The 27,180-nt window shown below is 40.4% G+C and overlaps 2 protein-coding genes across 5 annotated transcripts in view; one reads left to right on the top strand and one right to left on the bottom strand.

Annotated features, from left to right (window-relative positions):
- chd2 (chromodomain helicase DNA binding protein 2) overlaps positions 1–10,729 on the top strand; it is a 32,540-nt gene extending 21,811 nt beyond the window's left edge. For 2 of the 4 annotated variants that reach the window (XM_054775733.1, XM_054775731.1), the window contains 14 exons: positions 261–430; positions 527–568; positions 3,898–4,037; positions 4,806–4,944; positions 5,030–5,180; positions 5,271–5,393; positions 5,483–5,602; positions 5,729–5,866; positions 6,771–6,887; positions 7,002–7,180; positions 7,269–7,368; positions 7,450–7,633; positions 8,015–8,261; positions 9,424–10,729. In XM_054775733.1, the coding sequence (XP_054631708.1) occupies positions 261–430; positions 527–568; positions 3,898–4,037; positions 4,806–4,944; positions 5,030–5,180; positions 5,271–5,393; positions 5,483–5,602; positions 5,729–5,866; positions 6,771–6,887; positions 7,002–7,180; positions 7,269–7,368; positions 7,450–7,633; positions 8,015–8,261; positions 9,424–9,709 (2,136 nt within the window). In that variant the 3' untranslated portion in view covers positions 9,710–10,729. Of the gene's footprint in view, positions 1–260; positions 431–526; positions 569–1,183; positions 1,233–3,897; positions 4,038–4,805; positions 4,945–5,029; positions 5,181–5,270; positions 5,394–5,482; positions 5,603–5,728; positions 5,867–6,770; positions 6,888–7,001; positions 7,181–7,268; positions 7,369–7,449; positions 7,634–8,014; positions 8,262–9,423 lie in introns of those variants that run through there. The other 2 variants (XM_054775734.1, XR_008570356.1) reach the window with 2 other exon arrangements.
- An 841-nt stretch (positions 10,730–11,570) lies between these two features.
- rgma (repulsive guidance molecule BMP co-receptor a) lies at positions 11,571–26,244 on the bottom strand. The gene is made up of 4 exons (XM_054775736.1): positions 25,824–26,244; positions 21,909–22,024; positions 19,881–20,398; positions 11,571–14,219 (listed from the first exon to the last, which is right to left on the bottom strand). The coding sequence occupies exons 1-4, from the start codon at positions 25,835–25,837 to the stop codon at positions 13,560–13,562; spliced, it is 1,308 nt and encodes a 435-aa protein (XP_054631711.1). The 5' UTR covers positions 25,838–26,244; the 3' UTR covers positions 11,571–13,559.
- Between the last annotated feature and the right edge of the window lie 936 nt (positions 26,245–27,180).

Here is a 27,180-nt window from a genome sequence, read left to right as displayed (position 1 = left end):
ATGTTGACAGTCTTCCTAATTAAATGTCCTTATTTTCATTGGTAGTCATTTGCTTTGCGTTGAATCCTATTTTGGGTATTATAAGAATTTAAGTTCATGTACATTATGTATCCTGTTTATATCAATGCTCTTTTTTCATATATGCCGATATAACGCATATCGTCTTTTTTTTCAGTCGCCAATATCTGTATCGGCATCGTCCTGAAAAATCTCACGTCGGTCGGGCTGTACTTTCAACTGTGGCCTCTTTGTTGTGACAGGCTCAGGCCAATGACAGTGATAGTGATGTCGGCTCCAAGCTGAAGCAGCACTCCTCCGGCTCCGAAAGTGAGACTGACGACAGCGATGAAGATAAGAAGCCAAAGAAGAGAGGCAGACCGCGAGCCCGCAAAAACAACGTGGAGGGTTTCACCGACGCAGAGATCCGCAGGTAAAGTGTTGTTTTTTTTTGTTTTTTTTTTGTATTGTACTACAGAGACTTTGTTGTTTTAAATTAACAATTGTAATGTTCTTGATCATGCTCCAGGTTCATTAAGGCTTACAAGAAATTTGGAGCTCCACTTGAAAGGTAAGTGCGCTGTTCACTACCAAATTTCCTTAAGTCGTCACCTCTGATCTAATGTGCCGTGCCACATTTGATCACAAGGGTGTGTACACTTGAACCTCAAATACCACACCTCAAACAGATACCGTGTTTTGCGGCCCATAAATCACACTTTTTTTCATAGTGTGGCTGGTCCTGCGACTTATATATCAAAGTAGGGATGTCCCAATCCCAATTTTTGGTTTCAGATCTGATTTTTTACAAATATTCTTGCTGATCTGATCCGGTACTGATCCTTTTTTTTTTTGGGGGGGGGGGGGGGGGGGGATTGAATATGGTTATTAAAGTAGCTCTTCAAAGCATTAAAATAATGCCACCAAAGTATTGCTGAATTTACTTTTTTATTACACAGTATGACCAACAATATTGTTTGGCTTTTGTAACAAACCTCTGAGTCAAGTCCCTAATCCAATAAAAGTCCATCCAATCAAAGATCAAATTGGAAAAAATGAGTGAGCAAAATACTTCTAGGATAGAATTAATAATTTGACATGGTTATAGATTTGTGGTGTGACTTAGAATATATGATGTATGAGTTGGGTGCAAGAGTAAAGGTGCCTCTGGTCTTTTTTCACTCAGAACCTGTACGTCGTCAGTGGGCATTGAAAATGGTCCTTACATTAAAGCGGTAAAACACAACACGGTGAAAATATACTCATCCAGTCTGAGTCTCACAGACTCGCACGCACACACACACACACACACACACACACACACACAGCTGCACTGCTAAACTAAGCCTACACAGGTAGTTTCCATTCATGCTCTGTAACAGAGGAGCTACAGAGCAGAATATCCAACATCCAAAGTGAAACTTTGCCACGGTACACCACGGACAATGTCTGCACTGTGGTGTTGTGTTTTCTTCTTCTTGTGGGTGGCTTGAATGCATTGAGTTTGCTCACATCCGTGTCAATTTTTATAATGTTCCAGATCTGAAAACCTTGTTTAGCAAAGTTTCGCGATCATGCATCATCGAGTTTCTTAAAGAAATAAATCTTTTTATTAGGTTTTAGATAATGGAAACAGGCCCTTTGGCAGGCCATTTCATTCAGTATCTAGTCTTACAGAGGAGACTTTAAGCCGTTGTCCAGTATAAAGAAAAGCCACACCATTTGCACGTTAAAAAACCTACTTCTCTGTTCGAAAAGAGTAGGGAATTTTTCTCGGAAAAGTAGATCACATTTTTTATCTTACAAGCCCTACTTCCTAATTAAACTGATAGATTACACACCTGAGAAACAGGTTTTGTCATTAATAACTTCACATATTAAGGTCCAGACACTTACATGACACTTTGTGTTGATAGTGTCGTTAAACTTTAATCAATCAATCAATCTTGTGGGTGGCAGGAGTCAAGTGGCAACCATCTTTGAGGCGCGTTACTGCACCTCCCATGTTGGAGTGTGAGTTACAAAGGTTATATGGCAACAGGATCGGCCCAATCTTGTGGCGGAAGCCGATATTATCTGATCTTCTAAATACAGCAGATCGGCAGCCGATCCAATATCAAAGTATATAGTGTACGTGTATAATTTAACGTGCTGCCTTTATGTTAAAGTGGGTTGGTGGTTGGTATTTTAGCGACACCTAGAATACCTTCTAATGCGCTTCTTCCTTGGAGGCTAAGTAATATGCAACTATAATTATATGATACCTATAGTATGTGGTTTGAGAAATGTTGTGTCTTAGAAAGCAGTGTTGTTTAATTAGGACACTAATTATATTGATTGTAACTGCTGTGTCAGCCACTGACTAACTAAATAAACACGTATGCAGGGTTTCCGCTACATGTAATTGAACATGGCGGTGCGGCACTACAAAATAAAAGCTGCCACACCTTAAAAATGAGTTCTTTTTTTTAAACCTTGAGGACGATTTTAAGTAATATATTGTATGAATGGATATACTCTATATCAGGGGTCACCAACACAGTGCCCGTGGGCACCAGGTAGCCCCCCACGACCGCATGAGGCGCCCACAGGCCTGCTTTTCATTCAGGTTTTTGGTTAACAATGTGAGAACACTAGAAAGAAATGTATTCTGAAACATAAAATGTGAGTTGTGGATACCAGCATTTTGTGAATGTTTTGGTAAAACAAGCATATTTGATCTGTTTGGGTTGAAATAAGGTATGAAAATCATTTCTACAAAAATGAGTAGCTCGTGGCCATTTTCATTTTCTAAAAGTAGCTGCCTTGCTGGCACTTGCGCATGTGACCAGATTTTGTGACATGTCTTGTTGACTTTCACTTTTGTTTATTATTGGGAGAATAAACAATAGCCTATAAAATGTGTAGTCAATTGAAGACAGCTTGTCACATGCTAAGCCTATATATGCCAGCGTGTGTGATTGCTCACGTTTCAATCTCATTCCACTTTCTGTCATTTTTGTTTACATGCCTGGCTGGCGGCATCTAGCTACCTCGGAGCTACAAGTGGCTTACATACATCAGTCATCGATTATCATCACAACTTACTTTTTAAAGTGCCACTTAACAATCTTGCTCTCTTGTTGTCATTATAATACTTACGGCTTATCTTCAATACGCTAGTTGTGTGTCGAAGTTGTGCAACAGAAACACGTAGTGTGTACTGCTTTAGACAGTGATGCTATCACACGGGTCTCCCAACAGGTAGCGTGTAAGCTGATGTTGAGTGGTTCACCAAAGAATATTTGCTTCACCTCTTAGTATTTTTACAAGTGTTCTATTCAAACATGACAACTGTATTTAAGGACAAATTAGCACATTGAGTGGAGATATGCTTTGTGCAGTGCTCTCAGCAACTTTGCCATTAAATTAACAGTTTTGCAATGTTCTCGGTTCATGTTGTAGTGCTAGTTGTTGGAAATAGTTATATAAGGTAATAAATAAATAAGTCATAACACATTGCTATTTGTCATTAAAAAAAAATGCAGATGCAGCAGCGACACGACAGCGGCCTGCCCTCCCATGCAGCCCACCACCACAGCTTCAAAAAAATCCCTATTTTAATTTATTTGTGAATGCAAAATTTAGTTTTAATGTTAAAATACTTCAGTTTGATAGGTTTCTACACACCAACATGCATCCAATACACAATATACTGAAAATATACATAGAATTGCCATCCTAACCCAATAAATATTTTACCCAATAAATATTTATTAGAGGCCTGATACTCTCAGCAGTTCAGTAAATATCTACTCCCTGACAGTATATGTTAATCATATTGAACACTACTTGCAATTGTTAAACCATGATACAGTATATTTTTCTGCACCTCCAATAAAATCCTTTTGTTGCCTTCAGGTTAGAGGCCATTGCACGCGACTCTGAGCTGGTGGACAAGTCAGTAGCAGACCTGAAGAGACTTGGCGAGCTCATTCACACTAGTTGTGTGGCTGCAGTGCAAGAACACGAGGAAAACCTGAAAGAGAACCCAGTCGAAGGTAAACTGGAGGGACTTGCCTACTCCACTATGTTTATGTTTAACGCATTCAATCCCAGCCATTTTTCAAAAGGGAACCCCTTCAGTATTGGCCATCGTCTTTCATCAGGAAAAAAAAAAGTTTTTCTACCCTTTTCCCGTTCTTTAGTAATCAGCAGTAGAACATGTAGAACAAGTAAGTTTAAGGAAAATATCAGTTGACGACTAGAAAAGGGAGAAAAGCTTTTTGTGGAAAGATACATTTCAAGCATAACTTGACACAAATATTTTTTGCTTTTGTGACAGATTAAACATCTAAGCAACTATACTACAACATAAACACCATTTTTTTTTACATCAAAATAACAATTTACAATTACACCATGTACTATTTACAATTTTCACATTTTTCACTGATCTATGTGTGTGCATGTGCGTTCATGCCTTAAAATTTCCCTACAATGCGTTTTTTTTTTTTTCATGTGGTAGGCAATGTAGCTATGCCACTATGCAAGGGCTTCCTCCTCCTGTGTTTCTCCTTCCTCTCATGATGTACTTCTGCCACCTAGTTGCTGTTTTTATGGCATTAAAATTGCTCTCTAGCCTAATCCATTAGTGAGGAGTTGCATCATCACCTCCGTTAGCCACTCGCGCAAAAAAACGTAGAAGACATATAAATAGGTAGTTGGGATCGGGCGTTCGGTTTTATAAAAACGTATAACTACATATTTGGTGTTGAATGAGTTAAAAATTATTTATGTTTTGACATCTGAAACTGTTGTGATCCCAGCTAAAGGTCCCGGGAAACGGCGAGGGATCAACATAAAGATCTCAGGGGTGCAGGTTAATGCCAAATCAATCATACAGCATGAGGAGGAATTTGAGCCTTTGCACAAAGCAGTGCCTACCAATCTGGATGAGAGGAATAAGTAAGCAAGCACACTGCATCTACTTTAATTACACTTGAATTTATTCAGGGAAAGTCTTGTGCATCATTGTTACGCTTTGCAACAGGTTCAAGCTCACATGCAGAGTCAAGGTAGCTCACTTTGATGTGGAATGGAATGTGGAAGACGACATTCAGCTCTTACTGGGAATATATGAACACGGGTTCAACAATTGGGATCTGATCAAGACCGATCCTGACCTCAGGCTTAGTGAAAAGGCAAATATCATATCTTAAAGTATATTCATACTGTTGCTGTTGTCGTTGTAGAATGGTAGATGGAAAATGAATTCTATTCTTTCTACACAGATTCTTCCAGATGATCCAAGCAAGAAGCCTCAGGCCAAGCAGCTGCAAGCTCGAGCAGAGTATCTTCTCAAGCTGCTCAAAAAGGAGCAAGATAGTGGGGATTTGTCTAAAACGGGGGACGAGGTGTGCTGAAATTAATACCACAATGTGCACCATCAGCTCAGTACTTTTCTCGCTACATTTCCACAAATGCTCATCCTGCCTCTTTTAAGGTAAAAGTGAAGAAAAGAAAGCCTCGGGTGAAAAAGGAGAAGATCGTCAAGGACGAGCAGGGTAACAACATCTCATCTCCACGCTTGTCCGACAATCCGTCAGAGGAGGGCGAACTCAAGGTAAGTCAATGCAACAACTGATAGTCATCCTTTTTACAAGTCTTTTGAAATTTGTTATGGACTAACAAGCCAGATGACGCAACACACAATTAAATATAAGTAACCTATCACGTTTTTTTTTTTCAGGAGGAAGGAGCAGAGAAGTCGCCTACTAAGAAAAGGCAAAAGAAGGACAACAAGGAGAACAAAGAAAAACAGGGAACCCCTAAAAAGGAGAAGGAAGGGGAAAAAGAAAAGAAGGGCAACAAGGCCAGAAAGGAGAAGGTAATTACGTCTTAATGAAACCCAACACCTGCTCTCACATACATGTTGTTGCATAGAAGAACTGAAACAAAAAAAAAATGTACAGTGATAATGCTCCGTTTTGATGTTTCAAATACAGTGGCTCACAAGCCCATGTGTAAAGTGAATTAATTTGCTACAGACCAGAATGGTTGCCATTATAACACTTTCATTTACTGCACAGACAGTGATTAAACTAACGTTATAACATTGAACTGTCATAGAAGTGTAAAGCAAAGATATTAACTGCCGTATAATAAAACTGGAATTGAGTAAAACTATGCACGTGGAGTAAAAAAAGATTGGGTAAAAAAAAAAAGTGCTGTTCTGTTGTGGTAGCAACACAAAAAAACTGAAGAAAAAGCAAAACACTTATGAGGGAAATCCTTTAGGTCAGGGATGTCCAAAGGAATCAGTGTCACTGTAGTTATTGTCTGAATATTGACCCAAAAACAGACAAATAACCCGGACATACCCTGAAGTTCACATTGTGTGTCAATGCAGACGTCAGCTCATTTGCATACGCAGTTCCTTGATTCACTTACAACATTGTGTGTGGAATACGCAGTTTATGTTTAATGAGGTGTAACATTTTGTCGGAGTTTGGTCAAAGTACATGTTTTGGTTGCAGCAAAATGCGTTTGGTGCACAATGACATGTTATACTTCGGGGATCAGTTTTGTATTATTTATTTGTCACTAACTTTTTTATGCGCTCCACAGTAGAAAAACCTCGGACACTGCTACTTTAGATCCTCAATGAGCTCAAGCCTAGCATGATTTTAGGCATAATCGTCTTGTAAATTTAATTTGAACTCCACATTGTAGAGTTTTTTTTTTTTTTTTTTGCACAGCAGCTCCGTATTATATTGTTTTGCATTGTTCAGGCTAAAGGAGCCAAAGGGAGGAAAACCCAAGGGCCAGTTCACATCACTGCAGGCTCTGAGCCCGTTCCCATCGAAGGAAAGGAGGACGATGAACTTGACCAGGAGACTTTCAGTATTGTAAGTTTGTTGTGCAACACAAGCTGACTGTTTTTATATACTTTATTGTTACTATTAATATTATACTATTAATACTATTAATATGAGAGTTGCATTTTTTTTTGTCATGTCTAGTGTAAGGAGCGGATGCGGCCCGTGAAGAAGGCCTTAAAGCAACTGGATAAACCAGACGAGGGTTTGTCGGACCAGGAGCAGCTACAGCACACACGTACATGCCTGCTGAAGATCGGAGACCGAATTACAGAGTGCCTTAAAGCCTACAGCGACCCTGAGCACGTCAAGATATGGCGACGGTATAAGGAGCTCATATAGTGGCAACCACAGGACTGACACTATTACACTAATACAAACTATTAATATATATGCATATGTTTTCCACAGAAACCTCTGGATTTTTGTGTCCAAGTTTACAGAGTTTGGCGCTAGGAAGCTTCATAAGCTTTATAAAATGGCCCAGAAGAAACGATCACATGATGAAGAGGCAAGTGGTTCCTCAACGTAGCATTTTAGTGTTTTAACTGGTTGTTGGCATAGACCTTCAACTTTTGATGGACATTTCCAGAAGGAACAGAAGAAGAAGGACGACCCCGGAGGCAGAGTTAAACCTTTTCGACCAGAAGCCTCCAGTTCCAGTCGGGATTCCTCGGGTCCACAGTCAACATCGTCTCACGCTACAAAGTCAGGACCACACGGGCACCACAGAGAACCCTACAACATGGCCAACAAACGGCACTTTGGCAACGATGGTACATGGAAATATTACATGTCATTTTGTGAACAAGCAAGCCATACTAGACCACGATTTCTAATACTAGATCAGAATTTAGGATACTGTTACAATACTATATTACTGCAAGAATAGACCAGGATTTATGTCACTTGAACAGGTAATAAAATACTAGACCAGGTTTACTACTGTGGTACTAGACCATGGTAGGAGATACTGTACAAGGGTTTGCAATATTTAAACCTGGGTTTTACAATACTAGACCAGGGTTTACTGTAGTTCTAGTTTTGAGTATTCATGGTATTGAGATTGACAGACGGAAAATGTGACTGAAGCCTAAGACAGGCCAAAGGCTCATTAACAACATTGACTTGGAGTAAAAATGTTCTTAAATCTACAGACAGGGGAGACTGGCAGAGGGAGCGCAAGTACAACCACCCCGGCAACAGCAACCAGTCGTGGCAGGGGGAGCGCCACCATCCGTACGACGGCCACCGCTACAAGGACCATTATGGTGACCGACACTCACACGGGGACTCATATCGCAGCTCAGGTGGTTACCGTAACAACAGCTCCCCCCGCAAGAGGCCGTACGACCAGTACAGTAACGACCGTGACCACAGGGCTCACCGGCCATACTATGACAGGTGACTTTAAACACACTACTTTTAAGCTGGTACACTCCAGACCTCATAATAATCTGATGTTATTGTCATGTACCGATGTATAAAACAAAGAAAAGACAAATTTCAAATGAAAAGACTATTCGACAAATTAAAGCTCAATAATGACTCATGGTTTTCAAACGAGAAGGTGATAATGCAGTGGTTTGGTATGTGGGACTGACAGGCGCAAAGAGTTTTTACCGTCCATTTTGCCACCGAGTCTTGTTTTGGTTGTCGTCGGCATCAAAAAGCCAGTCTCTAGTAAACTGGAATGGCAGCATCTTCAATGCTATTGTGGAAACTTCTGGAAAATTCCTGAGCTTTAATCCAAAATGACGGAACAATAAACATCTCCCTGCGCACAAACACGCAAGGGATTTTGCTTGAGCATTCCTTGCTGGAAACAACAAAATCATATTTTCAGTAGCTGCTGTCAAAATTTCGGTTGAAGTTTGCGTTCTTGTCACCTCGTTCATTAAGAGACTGGACTATATAGTATAGTTGTAGGTTATTTAGTCCCAGGAACTACTATATCGGGCATGCAAAAAGAGTATTTCCAAAAAGAACAATGATGATTAGGATGTTTTTTGTTTTTTTTTTTTAATCCAAATTGATAGAACAGACATCTCCTTGCACCCCAACACACAAAGGATTTTTGTGCATTAACTTGCCTGGAAGCAGTTAAACCCTATTTTAAAGTAGCTGCTGTCATACCTTTGTTTAAATTTAGCTTTTTTGTCTCTCAATTCATTGAGAGACTGAATTCTATGGAATATTTATTGCTTACTTATGAACTGTTGACTGTTTTTTGTTTTGTTTTGTTTTTTGTAATTTTTTTTTACCACTTTTCCACAAATGTGTAAGGGTATTCCCAAAAGGAACCACGATGATGAGGGAAATTTTGAATTTTTATTTTACAACTAATGTCCCCACACACAACACAGGGGATTTTTTTGCATCAGTATGCCTCTAAGTGATCAAACCATATTTCATTGCTGTCATAATGTTGGTTGAGTTAAAGTAGAATCCATTGTGTATTATAATTTTTAAATAAAAGAAACCACATAAAATTGATTAATGGGTCTGAATACTACCATGGTGCTTTAAAAGTGTACTTGATACCTTCCTTTGGTCTTCACCTTAGACATCTGGACCCCAAAAGAAGACGTCCAGACGACTTCCGTCCCAACTATCACCAGGGCCGGGACGCCCCTCCTCAGGACTTCCGCAGGATGCCCGATCACAGGCCGAGCGGTCCACCTGGCCCGGATCACTACGGCAGACCCTTCCACCCGGAAAAACCACCTCCGCTGCTCGATCCTCGCTCTCCGCAGGCTCAGAAGTCGCCGCACGACTCCCGCTCGCCTCTTGAGCGCCCCGGTGACCCCAACACCCTTCCAGACCCCAACTGGAACATGAGGAAGACATAGATGTTGGAGTCGGCAGTTATAAGCTGGAAGGTAAGTCCTGCGCGAACAATGGCACTCACTCTAAAGGAAAGATCATCCTTGTTTCATGAAAAGACAGGACTCTATGGAATGCTGATGGATGCTTAGTCCTATGGACTACTTTCTTAGGGATGCATGAACTGTTGACTGATCTCAATCCAAAAAGTGCCTGAAGGGTTTTTTGGCCTTTCTCCCCCCCCCCCCACAAATGTATGGGAGTATTCCCAAAAGGAACCATGATGACGATGATGACTTTTTGTTTGTTTTGTGTGTTAAGCTTTTTTATGTCATTGAGTACATCCGAATGTGTTCTCATGTGCACCTTTTTGAAACATTTGTCTTGAACGTGTAGCGCAACGGAGTCATGGCCAAAGTTGAGAGCCATGCCAGTACATTTCCTTTTTTTCACCTCACATGTACTGATGATCATGTACGTGGTTGCTATAACCACTTTCCCAAGGACATAGAAGACGCAGTGTTTATTATACTCTCTCAAAGTCTCATAACACTACAAGAACAATCACTCTTTCAAAAATAACACCACAGTATTATGATGGCTCTTCCCAATCATGGACTTGTCAACTGGAAGATATGATCATGTTCTAGCTCCCAGTGCCAAACCTCACCCTCTTCCTTTCTTCAGTTTTTCACGTTTGTGCCTTATTTACGTGTCCGTTTCCCTTCAGTATTGTGGTGTTAAGTGTTAAACAGTCACATTTATTGAGGACATGGCTGAAAGTGAAAAGCGGTGAAGGGACCATACTGTTATATGATGTGTGTTGACAAGTAAGAAAAAGATGTTTCGCTAGCAACCTTGCAGCACATCTCTTTTTCTTCATCTTCTTCGTCTTTTTCCGCCACGTCGAGTTATATTTCTTGTATCATATGTTCTTGAAGAAAAATAATTTATATTTGTGATGAAACCACTCTTTATGAGAAATGTGCTGTACATATGTTTGGACATATGTAATAAAACTTTGGTACACAAAGGACTAAACAGTGGTTCACATGTATTTGGACAGTGATTTTTGCCATCATACACCACGAAAAACAAGTAAAATAAAACCATAAACATGCAATTGAAATGTCAAGTTTCAACCAAAATTTCACACAACTCATGATGCATGATGTGGTATGCTTTGGATCATAAGCTGTTCCTCACCTTCTGCATACTTTTCTCGTCCCACCATCTGACCCTGGCTTCTTTGTCCATTTTTTTGGTGCAAAAATAAATATAAAGGCTCTAAAATATAAGATTAACATAGGCATGAGTTAAATTAGAATATGCATGATTTAAATGTAAAATCTATTAAATTGTCTGTTCCAATCGAAATTGTAAAATTATAATTGTAAATAATCCTTTTGAACCAAATTTGTAATTATTTCATGACCTTTTTGATTCTAATTAATAAACAATTACCATGTGTAATTATTCAATTGTCTGCTAAATAGGTAATTGGTGCAATATAATTCTAAATCATATTGAACCAAATTTGTAATTTTTTATGACCAATCTACATATTTTATGACCTTATGACCTATTCAATATTCCCTTTATTGGTTTCTAACTACATTTCATGTAACTATGGACTGCAAATACTGTACAGAATGTACAGGAATTCACTTGAATGGAACTTTAATGACATGTTACAACCTAAACTGACAATAATAGGCTGCGGGGTATTATTTCAGAATAGATGCATAAACGGTTTTAAAGATTTAATTAAGTGTGTAATTTTAGGATGCTCTTTTTCTTTGTAGTGTAGTATTTGCCAGTGTCTACTGACGTCCACCAGGGGGCAGTAGAGCACTTAAGCTGCATTCCAATCAACAGACAAGCGTGCACCTTACTAACAAGACACTTTCTTTTATTCAATAAATAATTTACATTATAAACAGCTGGTGTGTGTTGCAACTCATTTGTTTTTACATACAAATGTAGTTTGATCCTTTTAGCTGTTATGTTTTCCTATTTTCAATGCATGAGACAATTTCAACACAAGAGCTAAGTTAAAAAAAAAGTCAAACGTAAAGTGCTTTAAATTTAGACAAAAAAAAACATGAGCACCCCTAAAAACGCAATCCCTTCTTCAAAAATGGACATTACTGCTGTTTACTACTTGAGAATATTCTCTTACGGGGTGTTCATGCTTTTGCAAAATCTTTTAAAATCATGAAATTTCACATTCACAAAAAAATAAAACAACCTGTAAATGTAATTCAAAACAACACAAGTCACTGACACACACACACACACACACTATGTACAATCTCACATTACACACTATAAAGTCAATGCAATCTACAAACAAAACACCACATTGTACATTACAATCACTTAGATGCTCCTGTTGTCATACTGCAGCAGTGAGGCTGACAAATACTTCAGTGTTAAAATGAACACACACACACACACACACAACGGCACACCAAGAGAGCCTCTGGCAACTGAAATGAGAAGTAAATGCTGCTTTTATACAGTGTAGCACTAAATGTTCACTTGGCACAATGGCTTGTTCTTTGGCCATGAAATCACATCTACATGCTTTATGTTGTCTTTTACACACACCGTACTTCCACCAAGAGACCACGCGCCTAGACTTACGGACTTACAGTACCTGGTGTAACGACATGTATTTGGGTCAAATCGGTATGCAGCTGCGCCGAGCCGAAAACTCTGTACCGATTTCCCATTCTGTTCACATTTCTAGTGACGAACAGGACGCTCAGCGTTGGCGATGCTCCTCCACAAGCTGGGGTAGTGTGACTGAAAGTCAACTACATTTTGGACTATATTTTATTCCATTACAATTTATTTCTAATTATTATTTGTATTTAGATTTTTATATTCTAATATTAAATTATATTTCCATTCGTTTAATTGGAGAATTACCTGTCAGCAGGTTGTAAATACATTTTCAGGCTTTATTTTAAAAAAATCATGCGACACAAAAGCTAAGCAGTTTCATGTTTTAGCATTTTGTTCTTTACTGTACCAAAAACGAACCGGACCGTGGCCTTAATACTGAGGCGCAACCAAACTGTGAGGATGCCGTATCATTACACGCCTAGTGGCAACGTAACACGTTTGCACAGCGATGTGTATAATTTAATCTTATGAACATCTATTCGTAGAACAACACGCCTTTCTGTATTCGAGTAAACTAAACACCACCCTAAGAGAAATGACGGTATGTCAAAGAATTCTAAATAGACTACAACTGTCACCATTTAGCATACATTCTGTAAACTTTCGGAGTGTGCCTTGTATGGTCAACTGTTGTTCCATGGCTCTCTTGTCTTATCTACATTCACATTACAAACAATAGAACACAAACACTGATCAACAATGCCTCTGAAAATCAAAGTCTTACGTTTTTTTTTTTTTTTTTTTTCATCTGATCTCGTCCTTTTTCCATTTATGTTACGGTGACTCCTGCACCCACAAAACACACTGAAGCAACCACAGTTAATGGTCTTGCGTGCACAAACACACACACACACACACACACACACAAACAACAGAAAATAACCCATTCATCATCTCCACAGCAGACTGGAGACATCCAAAAAAAGAAGAATTGTGGAAACTAATGAAACATTAGCGACCAAAAGCCTCTCCTGTCAGCTCCTCCATGAAGCAGGATGGATCCTTCTTTGTCTCCAGTGATATCATCCCAGGTGGACTTTCTCTCCAAAGAGCAGCTAAAGCCCACGGTGATGGCAGGTGGGAGCGTGTCCAGCTCCGTGAGATGAACGTGAGCGTACAACAAACACAAGCGCCGCTCACGTCCAAGAACGCACGCTGATGCAGGCCACACTCCTAAAGTGACTATAGACCAATCCACAAGAGGACAGCGACGAGGAACAGGAAGAGCGATGGTACGTCTATGCCTCGCTTCCCCGGTGCAGCGTTCCTCGTGAAGGCATCCTTCTCGAAGATGTGATATCGCTTGCTGTTCGAGTGCAGCATCTTGACGTCCTCCAGGGCGTAGTAGGCGGCCATGGTAAAGTTGATGTCCCCAGAGGACAGTAGGTCGAAGACGCAGGACTGAAAGTAGAGATCCTCCACGGGAAGACGCTCCTTGCACTTGGCTTTTGCAGACTGGTAGGTGAAGCCCCTGGTCCGGTCTGTGCTGTGGGCCCTCATGTTCTTGAAGTCGATGCGCTGGTTGGCGGGGCACCCGTGTAGGCACAGGTACAAGTCCTGGTTGTCGTCTTCCTCCACCGAGTTGACCACCTCCTCCGGCATGCGCACGGCAAAGGTCAAGTAACGGCCCACCTGGCGCACCACTATCGTGGTTCCGATGTAGCGGGCTTGGATCTCCACGTGTTGTCCAGGGACCTTCTCCACCACGCGCAGGGCGTTGGCGCCGTGACGTTCACCGCCATTCTTTGAGCCGTCGGCGAAGGCTGCCGGGAGTTCGTCCGTCTCTGCGTGGTACATCTTCTGGTCCACGCATTCCTGGAAGTTTTTAAAGATGATTGTCAGCTGCAAGAGAGAAGGCAAAAACTATTAGACAATGGAACAGTGGAACCTCTCCAGACCAGGTTTTTTTTTCTGGTGGCATTAAAGAGGACAATGACCACAGAACCTGAAACAAAACATTAAGACATAGAAAGGAACTGCAGTCGTCCCTCGCTACATTGCGGTTTGATCATCGCTACCTCACTATCACGTTTTTTGGACATGAATTAATAAATGATCACTGTTTCGTGCTTGACTATGGACTATTATTAGTCAAACAATATTGAAAAACAATATGTAGTATTCTGGCCACGAGGCTTCAATAATGTTAATGACATTAGATTAGATTAGATTACGTCACACGGCATGCAGTCAGCCAAGGCATGTCTGACACGACATACTTCCAGGTCTCCTCCCATGCTGTGTGGAAGTGTTAAGGCTTTGGCTTCTTACTTTGTCCTTCTTCCCCACTTCGTTTGAAACACCAAGTTTAGAATAAGTAAAATGGAGAGGCTAACTAGTTACAGTAGCTCGGTAGCTTGCTATGCTAGCGGCGGCTGTCTCTTGTGTCCCTGCAGTGATTCTGTAGCCTGTGCATTACTGTTGAGCAATGTGTTGTAAACAAAGACTAATAGGAGTGTAAAGGTGACTGTGGGGGTGTTATTTCTTGTCTACAGGGCTCTAGTAATGGTAAAAATCATATTTATAAAGTCATATCAACAGGTTTTCTATGCGCGGACTACAAAAATACTCCATTTATTAATATTGAATCCTACGTGGCAGAAATGTACTTAGGTCTGGAACCATTTAACCGTGATAAATGAGGGATGACTGTACACCCAACGCTGTCCAGGCTACTAAGTGGAATATGGCTGAGTTGTACAATTTGGAATACGCCGCCAAGACCTCAGCAGTATTTTGCGAGACATCCAGGGGTGTCCAAAGTACGGCTGAGGGGCCATTTTCAGCCTGCAGCTAATTTTTTATTGGCCCTCTGCATATTCTAAAAATAGATGAATTTGTCATTGATCTAAATTAATATTACACTAATTTGCCTTGTCACCTTTAACACAAAGCTAATGTGGATGTTTTGTTCAGACAGCTTAGCACATATTGACCTACAGTGGATTGCTTTGAGCATCTTTAATGTGCCCAATAAGGTTACCTGACATAAGCAATACACGATAGAAACAATATAAATTTGACCTACGATGGAATTCTATCGTGATAATTCACCTAACAAGAACGACACTGGAATGTGTCGTCAATGTAATGTGGCGTTGTAGCTAGTGCGGCTAAAGCAGATCCTTTCAAGTGCTGAACCGCTCCTCTAAGTTACTAATCCTCGCCTCTATGGCGGCAAATTAACTACATTTCTTACAAGTATATTTATCACCGGAGGACTGGAGGTCGAGGACCAGCTAAACATGCGACACACCGAGCAGGAGAGCGCAGGAGGAGACAGAGAAGCCATAACCGCTAAGCCAGCTTGAATGTCAAGTAGCAGAACAACAGAAGAACAAGTGCTTAGCCCACTTTAACACAAGTCTAGCTGGAACTAACAGAGTACTGTACTGCATTAGTATATGTGATGTAGAAGGGAAAGTGCTTGGACTTATTAAGAATGTACAAACTGTGCCACCTACTCCACTAAGTGTCGCGTTTCAGCTGTGGCCCAACATGGGGGAGAGCAAGGGGTGAGGCCAAGGTAAACGCCTTCCAAAGAAAAACAGCAGTCTGAGCCGTGTTCAAAATCGGGCCTCAGTGTGCAGACACAAAGACGAGCCTTTCATAGCACTGAAAAACCTGCCAGTGAACCCCAGAACTATGCTCCGGGGAGTGGACTGAGCCATTTATATATACACTGCAGCTAATTAACAGACTGGTCAGCATTTTGAACGCATTCTAAACACTGTAGCTAGTGGTCATACCAGGATGTGTGGAGAGCTCATTTCTACTTTAAGCTTTTCATAGAAAACCAAAATTAATTAATGCTATTCCACTACAAAAATGTAGCCACTGTGACAGTTTTTACATGCTGGAGCTGTAACGCTCTGCAGCACATTGCCCTGCTAAAGCTGATCTTCTGGCAGATTGTTTGCACAGGTGCCTTTGGCTCGCTGCCTTGTTTTTCCTTTGTCCACAGTCAAGCTCTTAAAAAAAAGAAAAGTCTCTGCTTTGCTTCCAAGTCATGGAATTTCTTCCACAGCTAAAAAGAGCAGCCTTAAATGCTTAATAGAGCGCCATTAAAAGACTTTGATTGCACCAAATGATTCCTCCACACTGTATACAAACTGTACACACACAAGTGATTAGAAGAAATTTGTTATAAGAAGCAAAGTACACAAAGTGGACAATGATTGCTTTTGAGAATTTCTCTGACATTTCTCACGCAGACATTAAACACGACGGCGGCAATGGCCGTGAACAAACAAGAGCACTGATGTTTAAAAGGGAATGAAGTGCTCACTATTGACTTCATGCCAAATCAAAATGGAGCTTCATGTCAATATTTTTGATGAAACACTCCTGTTAGACAAATAACAAGGGACGAGCATTTCATCATATTGCTTTGATCGACTATTGGGGAATTAACCATCAATTCTAACACAATCAACTCAGGTTGTGAACGACAACCCGAAGCAACCGGACATCCGCTTTGACAAGCGAGCGATGCAATGCCTCCCGGATCGATTAGAATCAGCCATAAATCCTTAGATTAATGGATTGTAGAGACATGCACCAAGTATCGCAAGACTAGCAACCGGTTGACAGTCCGTCTCTTAAACAACCTGAAAGCCTGGGCGGCCGGCGAAAGGATTGTCACGCATTCATCGTAGCTTAGCATGACTGAAGACGAGAATGGATGTAGATAGCAGCAAGGCGTACATTATAGCGATGTAATTTGTCACATTTTAGGTATTGTGTAAAACAAAGAAAGGAAGAATATCAAATTAAAAACACTCAATACAGAGCCACCATCCACCAGTACGAGCCTGGAGTATATTTTGCAGAGAGAAGATTATATGTCCCTGTTTGCTAGCATGAATTAACTCGAGGTTGTACACAAATCCAATACTCACATTAGTGCTCCATAACGCCATCATATGGTACCTTTATGTATTCCCATATAGGATCAGCATTTGGGACCAAAAATGAGGTGAAAGAAAACACGGAAAAATGCAGTATAGTAGTCTATCTGTGCAACGTGGGATAAAGTTAGATGGTGCGTTCAAGGACGGTCGAAAGTGGGACATGTCGCCGCTTACAAACAAACAACATACTGTATGCAAAATTGTGGGATTTCTAACGGTATATCATTTTTTGAATAAAATAATGACCCATATTTCCAAAACTAATATCCATTTACATCAAATTTGATGTAGTTATTTACAAAATGTTTCTTTCAGTGTTTTTTTTTTTTTTTTTTTTAACATTACGCCTAAAAGTTTGGTATGTGCTCTTTTGCACATTTCAAAATACTGTAAGAATGCCACTTTTAATAGCATTAGCGTATCTTATAATGTAAGATTAATGTCTACATCAACAAACAATCATACAATTGAATTGAATCACATCATATTGCTTGTACACTGTATCGAATCATTCTGCACGACAGGTATGCTTCTGCACACAACATACACCGGAGCAGAGCAAAATGTGTTCTTGTTTTTGTGGGTTTTCTGCTGTGTAGGACCGCTGCTACTTCATTATTTTCTACGCTGCTTCCGAATTCGGGCAGATACATCGAGTAAGACAGAAAGGCTGACATAGAGCTGGTTAATTTTGAGAATAAAGTAGTTCTGTGTTAAAAACAAATCCTAGCGGAAACGTTGCAACATATTTTGTCTTTAAAGGATCAACGCTAGTATGTGTGTGTGTCTGGCAGATGATGATAATCATCATCATCTAATAATAATAACGGATTTGCTTTTCGCTTATTTACAAAGTGGGTGTGCAGCAGGCACTTTGTTAATAGACTTCAGTGTGTGTGTCAGTATTTTTTTAGCAGATTCAACAATACCATGCTAAGAATGATAACAGTTATCATTTTGGTCACAATAATTGGGATATGAAATTTTCTTATCATTCCACCCCTAGCCTTGCTCATACTTTGGGGACTTAATTTTGCTGCATACAGTAGGGGGGTGGGGCAAATATTAGAACTACCGTACATAAACGTTTATTAGTATTGTGGTTGTAGTTTGCAGTGGTGTACAATTGCACTGTATCATACTGAGAGTTGTTTGTAATATTTTTCTCCTCCTCCTGTATGGAGCTAAATAAAGTAAACTAAATATTAGAAAGGACTATTACTAATACTATTACCCTGACTATCATTATTTCTATTAGTATTATGGCCGTCATAGTTGCTTATAGTTGCTCACTTCTAAGCAGTAGCAAGCGAAGATGCTCTTGAAACAGTCGCTGTTATACCATACTCACCTGTTGTGCTGCAAATCTCTTATGACAAAATAAACATACAGTCCACCAATACGGCATAATTAAAGCCTAGGTCACCAGCGGCCATACGGGCTCTTACAGCCAGTCTACGTAAAAAAAAAAAAAAAGAAGAAGCAAGAAACGCACGAAGGGCTCACCAGTGACGTGCTGGTATTTGAGCTGTAGGCTGGCCACAGACCAGCTGCAGAGGTTCTTTGTCATATTAAAAAAAACTCTACGGGCGCTTAGGAAGTGACGTAGGTTCCGCGCATGTGCAGAACCAATCATGTTTCCGGTACGGCTCTTATGTCGTTCATACGCACAACGTATAGCTTGCGTGTAGTTCTTGCAATCTTCATACAAAGCCCACATGGAATGCAAAGTCATTACTTTCATTGCGAGTTTGATGGACGTTGGTCTAACAACTTTCGTGCGTTGGCTGTACAAATGAAGCGACAGCCGTACGTCCGAGCAGATTTCGTGCATGGTGCGCACGTTTGACTTACAGGTTGTACGTTGGGTATGCAGTGATCTTACTCCTTCATGGTCACCAAAACTATGCTATCCATGTGCAAAACAAAACAAAACAAAACAACAACACAAAAATTAGCTTGTGCAGGTATACTTAGTCCCTCATCAATATTATTTTTAGGACAAAATCAAAAATATAAGGATTTTTTAAATATTAGTAAACAAAGAGGTAGATTGTAATTAAAGCAATTCTACAGTATTACTGTACATTTCTTAGCTGACCGACAGCTTTATTGATCACCTTTATCTTAATAAAAAAATCTGAACTTTTTCAACGCTTTTTCCAGCTGCACCTCTCCAGTCACTGCTGTGTGTGAGTGACAGGAAGAAAAGCTGTGATTCTCAGGTTTGCATGTACTTTATATATCTCTAGACCCCGAATATGAGAGGGTATGGTATTCTCACAGTATTTATTTTCATTGTAGTACTAACACTCCACTGTCAGGTTATGCAAGGTGGCAGTTATCGTTAATAACTCGTGAATGAACAATAACCTGACACATTTATGTTATGTTATAATATAATATAATATAATATAATATAATATAATATAATATAATATAATATAATATAATATAGTATAATATCTGTGTACTGTATGTGCAAGCACTGTGCTTAAGTCAACTGGAACTGTAGGCTCAAACTACTGTAGTCAAAGTAAAAAAAGAAGAAGAAAAAAAAAGGAAACGTAACAAATGAAAAGAATTTCACCTTGCTTGTTGCAGTTGCTGAAGAGCCCGGCACCACAGGAGTGTTGGTCACCTGTACCGACAGGTATTTGTTGTGAATGAGCGGCCAGGCCCCCTCCACCTTACATGTCTGAAAGTCATCCCCGAAGGTCCGCAGGTGGGGGTCTCCAAAAAAGCCGCAGTGGGTGAAGTTTGGCGCTGCCGCATTGCGCAGAAGGCTGCGCTCGTAGTGACACATTTCGGGGCCGTCCGAGCGCTCCTGGCTGTCAGGCGGCAGCGGCGGTGGTGGAGGGGGAAGCGGGGTCCGGGTGCGGGGTTGCGATGTGGGTCCCTCCTTGGAGCAGTTGTGCTGGCTCATGAGGTCCTCGATGCCATGCTGGGCCGAGTGGTACGCCAAGTCGCCCCTGCAGGTACGAGCGGTACGTCGCACACAGCTGTTATAGGCACGCAGGGCCGTGCAAAACTCTTCCTCGGGTCCTGTGTTAGAGGTGGAGGCCCAAAATTCCGAGTTGCACTTTAGGATCTTGCACTGCAGACTCACTGTAACGGAAGAATGGATGAAAACACTATTTAAATATGTACATTTGACAGATATTTCGCTAAATCAATTAAACAAACAAAGGCTTAACCGGGCACATTTTGCTTTGTCTTTGGCTTTTTCACAACAAAATAAGGATATACACAGGAAGTTGAGTGAATTAAGGTTCAGAGTGTTATTGTTTTACATTCACTACTTGTTTTTACACTTGTATGACAGTTTTTGTTAGAATGTTAAGTCGGGTTTAATGATGGTGACAGTTTGACCCCAGACCAGACCATTTCTATTATTTCCTATGGGAAATTTTGGTTGCCTTATAAACACGTTCTTAAATCAATATCTGACAATAAAATAACAACATACTGGTGCCATTTGGGCTCTTAATCGATATGCTGAGCTAAAATAAACACTACTCATCTGTAGTTTGTTGCCTCTCACTATTAAAGCCACATCCGGCCAACTCTTCACATAAAATGCTCTTCAAACACTTGCTTCGGTGAGCAATTGCGACACCATGTTTGACTAGTGAAGCTTACTATTTCAAAAGCTTGTAAGAGGTTTCACTCAGGGTGGGAAGAAGGGGTGCATAACAACACTATTAATAATAACGAAGTCCCATTTTTAAACACTACAGTATATCTTGACTCTTTAAACACTATACAGTACCTTGACTTTAAGACACAACCGTCTCTGCACCTGTGCCCTTCAACACATGGCAATAATAAAAACAATCTTCATCTCGACTATCTGCGCATTATCACCTTGTTGTTGGATGGTGAGTGACTTAAGAGGGGACCTGATAAGAGTTTGGCAAACATTCCTTGTGAGCAGAACGGAGGGCCTGTCATTGTTTTGTTATATGTCAATGTTATTTTGAGGCAATACATGTATATAATCTAGGAACACTATTTTTAATTGATAGGATTTGTTATAGGTAAGGCCGCACTCCCCCAAGTATAAAACTCCCACAGCACACATTTTTCAAATTAGTTTTAGAGACAGCAATTTAAAAAAAAGCTCAACATTCAGCCATCTTCTTTTAGCGGGGCAAAACGCATTAACTTTCCATGAGCTACTGTTAAAAAAACCCCTCTGCAAGCACGCCCCCGTCCCCTAACGAAACAAAGCTGTAAAAACATCTTATGGTGGTTTTCTAGCTGATTAAATCTAACAAGAATGATCATTAATGACTAAATACGTGTAATAATAGTAACTAGGTTGTTTACACTGTATTTTCACTTTAAAAGCGACACTTCGCCTCCAATCTGCAACCATTTGTCGCCATAGATTATTGCTAATTGCTACGGAAACGCATAAATAGTTAGCATTAGCTTTATTTTACGACACTTTAGTTGATTTGCAACAGTTTTGGTGGCGGCAAATATTGCCCGTTCGAAACACGAACACCAGCGACAAGCCTTTAAGTAATGTAGACAAATAGTCACTTTTTATATTTAAAATTAAATGTTTAAATGTATGTCTTGCACCTGTTATGAATATTAAAAGTCTTACCTGAAGGAAAGAGTGAGAGAAAGACAGCGAGGACTCTGCACACTTCAAGCGCCGAGGGTCTGCCTCTTTCCCCCATAACCATCCATCCAGCTCGGGGTCGCCCTTCACTCCTCTGCCTGGTTAAGGAACCACAGAGAGGAGAAGAGTTAACGCCGAAGAGTCCTCGATGAGAAAACAAGGCAAAATAATCCAGAAATCATTTCTCATCACCCCAATGGGTAAGTGTTTAACTTCTATAAAGTTAGCCACTGTTAGCTTGCTTATGGTGCACACACGGGTGAAAGCGAGCAGGTAATTTATTTCTTTCGCGGGAGGAGGGAGTGTGGAGAAGCCTCAAGTGTGTGCGCGCAAACGGGGGGAGGGAGAGGGGGAGACACGCCGAACCAATCACTGCAGCCTGCATTGAGCCCCCCCCATAAAGACCCTCCACACAGTTCAAATTACATCTCAATGTGCAGACTTGTTCCACGACGACCCACTGAGGCTTTAGTGAGCTCTTAGAAAAGCACCATCAAGTGATAACTCCCTCCCTTTTACTTTTAAATTGGATTATTTAAAAAAAATAAGTTGACAACATTTTCACTTTTAAGTCACTGAAGGACTTTAGAAGTTTGAAAAAGAAGACATTTGGGAAATTCTTGAATTGTGCCACAGGGACAACTAGTTAAATAGCCTTTTTTTTTTTTTTTTTTTTTTACATGTTAAAGCAAACATGCTAAACATCCAACCATCCATTTTCTATAATGCTTGTCCTCATTAGGGTTACAGTTAAGCTGGAGCCTATCCCAGTGACTTCCGGCGAGAAGCGGGGTACCCAGGACCGGTCGCCACCAAACCACAGACCACATATAGACAAAAATCCATTCACACTCACATTTACACCTATGGAAAATTTTGAAACTCCACTTAACCTAACATGCATGTTTTTGGAATGTGGGAGGAAACCAGAGAAAACCCGCACATGCATGTGCAAAATTTTGAACCCTTGATCTCCTGACTGTGCGGCCACATGCTAACCACTAGGTCATCGTGCAGCCCAACATTCTAAACTATCAAAAGCAATACTCCTTGATAGGGCGCAATCTTGATTCAATCTTTTTGAGCGAATTCCTAAATATCAAAGATTTTAAAATAAATGTACTACTTATCAGGATGCATTACAAACAGACACCGCCATTTTACTTAAGGACTCATGCTGCACTGTCGTTAGCACGACGGCCAATCACTTATTTTCAGTTGTTTTATAACGTGCATGCACAGTATTGTGGACTGAGCAAACATGCCATGTTTTTGACTTAATGGATTATTTTGGACTTTCTATTCATTTCTTTTAAGTCCGTCGTCAACTGTCCTTCTGGGACCTCCCATGACTAACAGAAGGACCACTGGGGGTTTGTTGAAAGCACAGGACATGGGCAGGAGGAGTTTAATAATAATGATGATGCTAACAGCATCACAATAGTATGTGTGTGTGTGTGGGGGGGATCTTGATCTCAACTCTGAGCAAGAAATTTTTGATTCACATTTTTTGCAGAATCGTGCAACCCTACTCCATGTATTTTTCAATATAATCCCTATTTATAGTACAAATGGTCAGATTGCACTGCATTGATTCATAAAAAACAGGCAAAACCAATACCCCTAATGTTTTTTTTGCTTTCTTTTCAACATATCGACTATTTATAGGAACCTATGCAGATAGTTACATAAAGCTTTGGTAGGTAGAATTGGTAGCGAAGAGAATGTGCAAAATCAACACCTTTTAAGGTTTTGTTTGTTTTGTGAGTCTTCTTTCAAAATAATTTATAGTAAAATGGACAGATTAATCAAGAAACATAACACAAGCACTGATTTTCAACATTTTCAACATGACTATAGATGAAAAGATAAAATGAAGCATTTAGCTGCCAGGAAAGACAAGCAACACCATCAAAGCAAAGACCCTGAATGTAATTATGTGTTTTAAAAATGGGCAGATACAACTTTGCTTTGGCAGTGAAGAAAATGTGCAGACCAATCTCTCTTATGCTTTTTTTGCTTAATATAATTATTCTTGCAATACAACAATAATTAGAATTTATAGTAAAAATTGGCAGATTAATAGAGAAACATTGCAAAACAGGCTAAGGCAGCACTCTTAATGCTTTGTTTTTGTCAATAATAACACTTATTTATAGATTTAGCTGGATAGGTAGACAAAGACAGTGCATTGGTAGTAAAGAAAATTCATCTTAAGCACTTTTTAAAATCTTTGTATAGTCTTTTGTGTACATTTGTTAGCATTTTTAAAAACATAATAGTAATAATTTCTTGTATAAATGTGTAAAAATGGCTCGGCAGATAAACCCATCAGGGAAATTGTGGGAATCAATGGTTCAGTCCTGATTAAAAGGCCAAAGGCTTTAGTTACCAGTCTTACTCAATGTTGATACCACAACTGAAGACATGCACAAGTAAAAACTGTCAATTATGTGTGTGTTATGTTGTAAAATGAGCCACAAGGACACATTCCTACAGTACAAAACCCAAAGCATGACAAATAAGACACAGCTTTATAGCAGGATAATTGACACATGGAAGAAGGGCGCCATACGGAGGTCATGGGTGGGAGCCCTTTAGTACAAAATGTAATGTATGGTTCAAAGGGAATTTAATACACTGCACACCAACACACAAGATTCAGTCACTTCTGATGATGTGTAAGTTGTGCAAATGATGTGTCATTTATTAAACACTCAACGTTTTATTTTCACCCATATAGAGCGAGTAATGCTTTTGTAATGTCTGTCCCTCATGTATGATGGATTTGAAGGTCTACAATGAGGTCGGAGCGCCTACACGTTGCAACAAGGGAGGACCCCTGTGCACACTGATTGCCAGCAATTTTTTTGACAAATTGGCTTTTTAGCTGTAGCATGGTATTTTGCTTTGCATTTTGAGAAGTAGAGAAGCGGGAAAATAGGTGCGTAGCTTGAAATTGTCATCTGTTGACTAAAACTTAGTTATTATACGGATCAAAAGTAGAAAAACATTCATTTTAAAGTCTTGTCGTGAATAATCAGTGCCACAAACGTGTCTCGCTATAATGAAAAGGCTAGCAAATACCACTTGAAGTTTACAGTTCACGCTACATGTATCTGGGGCAGCCCTTAAACTGCACATTGATATACTGTTTTATATTACTGGTTGATTGACAAAACTACCCAAAGGCCGGAATGATCATGAATGTCAAGTGAAATGGTACATATCCAGCTCAAAATGACAGTTATTACTTCTAAGACTGGGATGTGAGTTAACTGGATGGAACACTGGCAATAGCTCTGCGAAATGATGATGCAAATTTAACATGTTTGAACATTTCATAGACAAACTGCATCTGTTTCACATCCAAAATCCACATTTTTGTGACGCAAATGTGTGATAATCAATATTTCTTGCAGTAATGTAGTCACTGCAATTCCACCTATAAAACCCACAACCGTCTGTCTCACCTAGCTATGATGCCCTACCTGCAGTTATCCTCATATCGCCTTTTAATATGTGTATTAACCTGCATTCCCCCTGCCCCCGGTGCATGCTGTGTCAGTCGAACTAATGCCCACCCCCCCAGTTCCAACAGATGGCGCTTGTAAAATAAAGTCAAACGCACATGGCGTTATGAGGACACCCAAACCTGTCATTAGATTTCAGCCTTATGGACAGCTCGGTTATTGCTAATTGCAGCTGTCATGCGATTAAGCCGGGGGGGGGCTTGTGGGGTTATGAGTGATGGTACATTTCCCTGCACCACTGATTGGCTTTAGATATGATGAATAGGGGCAAATAGAACTCTCTTCTAAATGTTTTTATACTGCAACATGGGTTTAGGTTTAAAAAATAAAATCATGCATAAACTGCAAAACGCAAAACACCCACCTTTGAGACTGCATGGAGTCCTGCAGAAACCAGTGCACACTTAAAAATAAACGCGTCCAGTTGTCAGTGTAATCCAAAAGAAAAATTCAGACGGCGGCTGTCTGAGTGTAAAATCCAACACCAATGTGCACATCACGTCCGCCGGTGAGCTCTGCGTGGAAACAAAAAAAAGTGCTTTCTCGGAGTGGAGACTCATCCAAAGGGGCGCATATCACTTCTGTTATTCGCGTTCGAGAACCAGTCCATCGGTAAAAACACATTATGGGATCTTAAGTCTCCAAAGTGGCCACCCCTGTGCGTTTAATCCAAAGTATGTGCTATGTTAGGTAGTACGAAGCTCCCAAAAGAGAGAGAGAGAGAGACGAGCTGCTGGAGCTCCTGCGTGGCGCGATCTACTGCATGGATGTTGCGAAATGGCTCGTTAGAAAGTGTGAGAGAGACAATGATGGGCTCTGCGTGACGCCGAACCTCAGCTGTGAAGCTCTATTTGCCCGGGTGGGTGGGGTGGGGGGCATCCTCTGAATAGCATTGCATAGCTCTGCTAAAAACAAGCATGCACTCTTTTAGTTCTTGTACCAATATGTCACCATCTCTTTTGTTAAGTTCAATTTATATCCCATTCCTTTCTTTTAAGCCTTGTTTGTTTTTGCGACAATCTGTCACTGCTAAAGTGTCCATTTTCTACATTCGTAGATGCATTTAGTTAGATAGGGTGTAGTAGCAACTGCAAACAAATAAAGCAAGCAGGACCTATTTTCCACCAGGTTAGAAGAACACAAATCCACTTTAATGAGAATTTAATGGAGGCAGCCACATAGCATCAGGGTGGGAGGTGGGTAGGGAAGGCCGCACAGAGACTGCACCTGTGTTTTAGGATCAGCCTGCAAGCAAGAAGGAAAATACCACAGCATGACACCCACCTTCCCCCCTTTTCCCCCTCTTCGGTCTGAACTCCTGCCGACACCAGTGGCTTTCCCAGCTCAGGTTACTCCTTCCTCTGATCAGAAAAATTCATCACCCCACAGTGTGTGGAGATTCCCCATGTCGACAGGCAGGCTGCAAATCAAGACGACGATAGGAAATTGGTTCATATTGGGCCTTTGTGTCCTGCCAGCGTTAAGTATGCTGCTACTGGACATGACATCATCCTTTTGTGTATCTGCACTAGAAGCCCACCTCTGTAATTCATTCATCTCAGCCCCGGACCTGCATGGCCTCTCCAGATGGCAGCATAATCGTTGTTGGTGTAAAAGAAGAACATGAAAGAGTATGACATCCTTGTGTGAAAAGGATGATTTTTTTTTTTTTTTTTTTTTTTTAATAGCGCTTCCGGATGCTGGCCCCCTTTCTCAAACAC

The sequence above is a fragment of the Dunckerocampus dactyliophorus genome, chromosome 5, assembly GCF_027744805.1.
Source record: "Dunckerocampus dactyliophorus isolate RoL2022-P2 chromosome 5, RoL_Ddac_1.1, whole genome shotgun sequence".
NCBI classification, from domain to species: Eukaryota; Metazoa; Chordata; class Actinopteri; order Syngnathiformes; family Syngnathidae; genus Dunckerocampus; species Dunckerocampus dactyliophorus.
Note: the sequence above shows the minus strand (reverse complement) of the source record. Positions and strands in the feature narration are given on the sequence as shown.